Source organism: Enoplosus armatus, chromosome 4 (assembly GCF_043641665.1).
Source record: "Enoplosus armatus isolate fEnoArm2 chromosome 4, fEnoArm2.hap1, whole genome shotgun sequence".
In the NCBI taxonomy this organism is placed as follows: domain Eukaryota; kingdom Metazoa; phylum Chordata; class Actinopteri; order Centrarchiformes; family Enoplosidae; genus Enoplosus; species Enoplosus armatus.
Window position 1 is genome coordinate 15,082,325 of NC_092183.1, and position 7,624 is coordinate 15,089,948.

A 7,624-nucleotide genomic window follows, 5' to 3' on the forward strand; every position below is an offset into this window, starting at 1 on the left:
CTTGTACTTTGTTTTCCTCCTCTCTTTGCCTGTCCTCCCCCTCCGCCCTGCATTCCGCGGAGCAGCTGTGTTTTAATGCCCCTGCGCACCCGAGGAGGAGAGGAAGGAGAGAAGAGTGAGGAAGAAGAGGCAGAAGAAGAAGAAGAAGAAGTGAGGAGGCCTGGACACCACCCCTCCTCGCCCCTTGGAGGTCTGTCCACTCTCCCCTCCTGGCCCTGCATGGACGGGGATGGGGAGAGCCGGATGCTGTTGCCGCGGGGCTGAGCGCCTCGCCTCCCCGTCTCTGGTGCGCCGCTTCCGGCCACTGCTGCTGCTGATCATCGCTCTCTGCTGCGGTGCTCACTTAGGTAACTAACTACACTTCACTGCAACAACTAGTCTGTCTCTCCGTCATAATCGCAACTAATCTGTCATTTCACGCGCTTTGTTATCAAATTTCGCACTGATTGTTGTACGCTGCACCATCTACAACCACAGTGACAACGTGTCTTTTCAGTCTGTTCCATTTAGTTGTGATCAGGGATACTTTTATTAGTTATTAAGCGTGTGTAATCATTGTGTGGCCGATCATTGTGTTTGGGCCCAGTGCTGCCTGACAATGGCTCTCTCTCCAGCGGCAGTGCAGCAGTCTGAGCACGGATCGAGTTTCTCCTCCTCTCTCCTGGGCCGTCATTCTCCTGTCTGCCCCTTAATGGCTCATGGAGGAGGGGAAGAGAAGCGAAGAGAGGGTGGCTGCCTCTCCTCATGTCCATATATAACAGATCACAGCTTCACTCAGAGCAATATCGAAAAGAACAGAATCTATCAGAGTGTAAATCTGACCATAAAAAGTTAGGATCAGGGCAGTACTGTGTTGTAAATGTGACTCAACCTAGTGTGGAATACAGTTTATGTTCAGCTGCATGGTGCAAATTGATAAAATGCATCATAAGAAATAGTATCAAAGTGATTAAAGTTACTCAAGGTAGCATAAAGTATAAACATAATGCTTCTCTAAACCGCAATTTCTGGTATTCCTGGTTGTTTGTCTTCTAATAATCATCAAAAGTAGAAACTAGCACATCACTAAGCCAAATACTGGAGAAGAAGAGTCTGTTCACTGATAGGTTAATAATGTGTTTGTGATGATTATTGACTCAAAAACACAATATGACTAATTTTCTGTAGCGATACAGAGGTCATGATTTACTAACCTCTTATTTAACACAGTGCTTGATGGTTTTAAATTCATTTGGTTAAGTCTGGTAAAGAAACAGATGCATTTTTCATTTGGTGCAAAAAGCAGCATAATATCCTCTTTTCCAGAAACCAGCTTTTCTGTGTGTGTTGCTGTGTGTGCAGGGGGTCGGCTGTTGTGGCAGCTGTCTGTTGAGCAGTCACACCTCCAGTAATTAGTTTAACACGGCTCAGGCAGCGGGACAAAACCGCCTCTGCGAGCAGCCTGGTGGGAACAGAGAGACCCACTTCACGTTAAAGACCCTCTTGGCACCTTCTGCTATACATGCGTCACCTGGAAAGAATGTGTATTATTTAGTCTGTTTAGCCAAACAATGTTTTATTTGTTATAACTCGTACATTTCAAGGTATTCAGACACATTTCATTGTCACTCTGTCAGCTCCATGAGTGTGTTTAGACGGGGAGGCAGGAATGTCTGAATTGTTGACTATTGTTCGCCCTCCTGAGTGTCTAGTCGAGAGAGAGAAAGAGTGCATGCTGTAGTGTGCTCCTGTAAAGCTTTGTATCTCTAAGCTCGGAGGGCTGTTTGTGTGATTTGAGCTCAGTGTGTGAGAGAGAGAGTGCACACAACAAGGTGATCAATAAGCACTTCACAAGCCATTCCCTCGGTTGAGAGATGATCCCAGTAGATCCTCCTCTGATCTCCGGAGATCAGAGAAGTTGGAGGCTGTCAGATAGGGAGACAAAGAATCGCTGAGCCAAGCCTGAGAGGTTCAGCTGGTGGATCTTTTGACCTCTGCCTGATGGTGGAGAGGGTTCCTCGGGAAGAGAGATGACCAGGGGGTGAGGAGACCAGCCAGGGAATCAGACTGAGAGGGCTGAAAGCCGAAAACAGAATAGAGTAGTGATATAACAGAAGAGTGCTGGTGGAGAGACACGATTTGAGCTGGAGAAAAAAAAATGAGGCTTGAGAGATAAGAAGAGATCTGTGAGATGATAAAGGCAGCTGGGAGAGGTGGGTGAGTGAAAAAAGAGAGGTTACTATATGGTAGAACATGGAAGGAGTGGTGTGGGCATTGCTGGCAGTTTTATTGTGTCTATATTAGATATTTACCTCGGGGGATGAAACAAACCAAGCTCTGGATGTGTTGAACGGCCCTCGTGCATCACTTCCTCACACGAGGAGTTCTTTATTCTCTTCGTAGAAATATTTTCAAGTCAATTCAGTATTCATCACCTCGGCTTGACTTACCATAAATTGCTTATTTATATGCATAGATTGGCTTCTGTTTTTGAAAGTACAGCTATGCATGCTTAGAAAGGGCGCTTGGGAGGACGGCTGCACAAAAGAGAGATCATGGGGATCCTTGAAGAACAAATATATCTAAATTGTGCTTTAATATTGATTCACAATATTGTTAGTCATCATATGAAAGTCCGCTTTTTGCTTGATGCATTCACACGGAGACAAGAGAGCAGGGTCAGCTGTAGAGCAGCACAGTGGGAGCTGGTGTGAAACTTCAGCTGATGCTTGTTTGTCAGAAAGGTTTGAACCTTTCTATAAGTCAGTGGTTTGAACCCGAGTCCTTCAGTTACAGGGTCGACTCCCTTCTCGCTGCATTACCCTGCTGGGAAAATGTCAGTGAATGAGTGCTTTTGTGTGGTTTTTAGAGCAGCTCATGATTCTGATACCCTTCGAAAGAGAATAAACCCACTCTGATTAGATTGGGAGCAGTATTTAGGTACTACGGGCCAGATAGGAGGGAGAGAAGGAGGCTGTTGGTGCGCCAGTCAAAGACACAATGTGTCCTCAGTACTCTGACCGTCTGTACAGTGGTGGTTGGCATTGAAGGCAGCCTGTGTATGTGTGTGTGTCTGTGGGTTTGTGTCAGTATTTAACAGGCAGGAGAGAGATTCTGAAGCGTGGTGAGAGTGGGGGTCTGTACCTGCACCCTGATTTATAAAACTCAGAGCACTACTGCCCCCAAATGGTGGCGCCCAACTCCTTCATTCCCCCAAATCAAACAGACGTACAAAGAGGAGCTGGAATGTGCTGTTTGCTTGTGTGTGTTATCGTGTTGGTGTGACATTAAGGGAATCTGTTGATTTCAGTAAAAACCATGTACTCTCTGCATTTGCTTGGCTATTAGGAGATCATACCACCATCTGAAGATCACTGACTGTGTGCGTTTAACGGAAGTACAACCAGCATTCTTTCTAAGACAGCTATTTGTGTGTGTGTGTGTGTGTGTGTGTGTGTGTGTGTGTGTGTTTGCAGCTGCCCATACACTGCAGAGCCTCTCTCTGGCCTAATCTAATAGGAGCACGCTGTGACTGATGCATTAGGTCTGGTCTCTAATCTCTCTCTCTCTCGCTCCAACTCCCTCTTTCTCTGATGATCTATGATAGAAAAGGCTGGTTTGACCCTTGTTACATTCAGAAATGTAGCAATAGATAAAACATTTGGGACAATTTCGGACCAAGAAGTTTGTTCCTAATGGCCACAGGAGGACAGAATAATCAGTCTTTTGGATGGATCTCTTCTGGTGCTCATAGTTATAGCTGTAAACAAACACTGCAGTGAAAAATATATTGTAGTCACAGTGATATTTAATAAATGTACAGTTCTGATTGTATATTTGCTCTGCTAAAGCTACACAGGTACACACATACATACACAAATACCCTCAAAAATGACCACAGAATTTCATTATAAGCTTTGTATGCATAGCGCACCTTGTATTGTCTCTCTGTCTGTAATACTTTATGTGTTATGTGCTCCCTGGCTATATAAGCAGTATTATCTCACTCCTTGTGGGAAAACATTCTTTATCTTGTCTCTCTGGCTGCTCTTTGGTTTATTACACTTCGGGTTTATTACACTCGCAGAGCGGCAATGCTGATTGATCAAGACTTTCAACTGACGGCTGGTTCTTTTTCCAATTTTATTAGGTTGGACTGTAACCGTAGTTGTCTTCTGTGTGTTAAATCCACCTCTACATACCTACAATATCAGACCTTTGATAATCTTTCAGGCTGTTTTAGCTGGTCACCTATCACTATTACTGCTAATACATACATATATACACTTTGTTAACAATATTTTTTCTCTCTGTCCTCTCCAGGTCAGTGCCAGGTGGCCACCCCTCAGTGCCGTATCCAGAAGTGCACCACCGACTTCGTCTCCCTGACCTCCCACCTGACGCCGGCCGTGGATGGCTTTCATACTGAGTTTTGCAAGGCTCTACGTGCGTACTCGGCCTGCACCCAGAGGACAGCCAAGTCCTGCCGGGGGAACCTGGTCTTCCACTCGGCTGTGCTGGGCATCTCTGACCTCATGAGCCAGAGGAATTGCTCCAGAGACGGGCCCACTTCCTCCACGCACCCCGAGGTGGTCCACGAGCCCTGCAACTACCACAGTCGCACCCAGCACGCCCACACACACTCCCACGCGCATGCGCACACACACTCCCACGCTCACGGCCACTCTCGGCCTGCATACCTGTTCTGCGGGCTGTTTGGGGACCCACACCTGAGGACATTTAAGGACAGCTTCCAGACTTGTAAGGTGGAGGGGGCGTGGCCTCTCATCGATAATGACTATCTGTCAGTACAGGTCACTAATGTTCCCGTGGTACCTGGTTCCAGTGCCACAGCAACCAATAAGGTGAGAAAAGAACAGTTATGAAGCGGGAAGCAGAGAGAAGTGGACTTTTTGGGGTCTAATTTGCTGTTATTAAGGCTGAAAGAGTTTCCTAAGTGAGAGCAGCTGGTGTAATCTGGTTTATTTCTGTGTGTGTGTGTGTGTGTGTGTGTGTGTGTGTGTGTGTGTGTGTTAGAGGGAAAACATTTCCTATAATGACCTCTAAGTTGCTTTTCTTCGCCTCAGAGTAAGAAATCTTATCAATGTGAGGGTGGAAAACTCCCGTACTCCCGCTGCTGTAGTTTTTTCTTTTTCTGCCTCCTTCTCTGTGTCTCTTGCTCCCTCAGTCTCACAAATGTGAGGCAAGCAGCCCGATGTTGTGACTATCTCTTGTGACTCAACCAGTGTTGGAAACCTAACTTGGTTAATGGCTGCATATAGGCTGGCCTCTAATAACATGGAGTGAGATGTGTGAAAGAACCCACTGTTTACTTATGTGTGTGTTTGCAGGTATGTGTGTGTGTCTATTAAGTGGCACTCCTTACACTCAGCTTAAAGCACTATGCGTGTTAAAGGTCCTTATCCCTTAATGACAAAAAAGACACACACACACCACCAAATGGATGACGAGCCACACAAGGTGATCTTTGTGGTGTTAAAGAAGCTATGTTGATGTTTCCCCCGATGATCTGCCCTCTCTAGCTTAGTCGATAGCTTTAATTATTAAAACACATACACACCCATGCAAACACTTAGTCATGCACACGCTGGCAGAAACACACACACACACATTAAGCAAATAGTAGGGTTGCTACACTGGAGTTGAAGGTTTGACCTTGTGTCAGAGGTGGGGCAAGTTATTAGTCACGATTATTAGACACACACACACACTCTCTTACAACCACACACACACACATTAACAGCCCTCCAGGTTTAATGGCCTGCCAGGCCTCATTCCTCACGGCTGTCATGTGAACAAAGCAGCCTTTCACCGGAACTATGATGCTAGTGCTAACCGTAATGCTCACACCACACCCTGTATCCACCACTGCCTCCACTCACCACTGGAGCCCTGTGTGTTTCTATGTGTGTGTGTGTGTGTGTGTGTGTGTGTGTGTGTGCATGTGTCAGCATGTTTGCATAGCTGTGTCAAATTACAACTTGTTAAAAAGTAATTTAGTCATTTCTCAAATGTAGTGTGATGAGAGTCTATAACCTGTGTAATGGGTGAATGTTAATATTTGTGAGTGTGTGTGAGAAAGAGGGAGAGAGGGTCTATATATACAGAAAATAGTGAATGATGAAAGTTGTATTTGTGCAATATCAAATGAATTGACTTTGTAACTGTGAATCAATTTTTATTCAATGCTCCCTCTCTCCTTCTCTGTAGATCACCATCATCTTCAAGCCCTATGAGGGTTGTACAGACCAGAGGGTCTACCAGGCTGTCACAGACAACCTCCCTGCTGCCTTTGACGATGGAACCGTGAGCAGCGGAGACCCCATCCACACTTCTGCTGGTGCAGACGGTGCAACTGGGAAGGTCCGGGCTCTGTGGATCTCTGAGCGCAGCCCGGGGTACCACGTAGAGCTGCACGCTGGCTACATTGGTGTAACTGTAATCGTTCGCCAGCTGGGCCGCTACCTGACCCTGGCAGTGCGGATCCCGGAGGAGCTGGCTCAGGCCTACGATGCCACCCAGGACCTGCAGCTCTGTCTGAACGGCTGCCCCAGCGGAGAACGCATTGACCAAGCGGGGCATCTTCCCCTGCCCCTCTCCCCTCCTGCGCTCGGCCTACAGCTTCAGCAGCTGCGTCGGCCCAGCTACTCCTCACAGACACAAGCATCCCCCTATGGTGCCATGCAGGTTTTCGGTGTGGAGGGGGCGAAGGAACGCTGCAGGGAGCAGCTGGAGGTGCAGGACATTTACTTCCACTCCTGTGTGTTTGATCTCCTGACCACTGGGGATGCTAACTTCACAGTGGCGGCGTACAGCGCCCTGAAGGACATGGAGAGTCTCCACCCGCACCGGGATAGATGGAGGATCTACCCCCGCGGCTCTGCCACCTCCACCTTACACTCTGATTCTCAACCTATCAAACGGCTCATTCTGCTCCTGCTCTGTGCTCTGAGCGTGGCATTGATGTAAGAACGGGAGCGGTAGTCTTTGTGTGTGCCTGCTTTCGTGTGGGCTTGTGTATGTGTGTGCACTAGAAAGAGAGTTTTAGGATTTTTTTTGGCTGAGCACTGATACTGAGCACTGATTCCTCTCTCATGCAGAGAGGAAACAGCAAGCTGGACAGTTACTGGGAACTAGTGTTTTTGTAGAAGAGGTGGCAGAGCAACATTAACTGCATCTTACCTGGCAGAATCAGCCCTCTGAGGAATAACACAGGAGATGTGATGACGGCTTTCACAATCGGTCTTCATCTTGGCATAGGACGCTTGACAATGACACACGTGTACCTGTGTGGGTGAACTGTATGTGTGGATATACACTCCAAACTGTAAATAGCTTGTCTTCAGTGCACAGTGTAATGGCGTAGAGTTTGTTTTTTGTGTAATTTGATGTGATTTTTCTTTAATACCTCAGACAGAGGATGTTTGTTTTAACAGAAGCACTTTATTTAGATTTTTTTATTTAACAAATCCACATCAGTGTTTCTTCCTCTCACTTACTGTCCTCCACCAAAATCTCTAAAAGCTCATGTTTTGGAGACCATCTATAATTAGATTTTTGATCCTTTCAAAGTAAAAGTCTGTTGAATATAAGGAGCTGCCATTTTTGTTAAAATGCATCATTG

At 46.5% G+C, this 7,624-nt stretch overlaps 1 protein-coding gene across 1 annotated transcript; it reads left to right on the forward strand.

The window, feature by feature from the left end:
• The first annotated feature begins 229 nt into the window (after nucleotides 1-229).
• Nucleotides 230-6,969, forward strand: rgmb (repulsive guidance molecule BMP co-receptor b). Its single transcript, XM_070904675.1, has 3 exons — nucleotides 230-347; nucleotides 4,303-4,844; nucleotides 6,211-6,969. The coding sequence occupies exons 1-3, from the start codon at nucleotides 230-232 to the stop codon at nucleotides 6,967-6,969; spliced, it is 1,419 nt and encodes a 472-aa protein (XP_070760776.1).
• Nucleotides 6,970-7,624: the final 655 nt, after the last annotated feature.

What these genes read in the sequence shown, in the direction of transcription:
- rgmb (XM_070904675.1), top strand. Translation starts at nt 230, where the DNA reads ATGGGGAGAGCCGGATGCTGTTGCCGCGGGGCTGAGCGCCTCGCCTCC. An exon ending in CTGCTGCGGTGCTCACTTAG is followed by an intron (nt 348 to 4,302) that starts GTAACTAACTAC and finishes TGTCCTCTCCAG; the next exon opens with GTCAGTGCCAGGTGGCCACC. An exon ending in GTGCCACAGCAACCAATAAG is followed by an intron (nt 4,845 to 6,210) that starts GTGAGAAAAGAA and finishes CCTTCTCTGTAG; the next exon opens with ATCACCATCATCTTCAAGCC.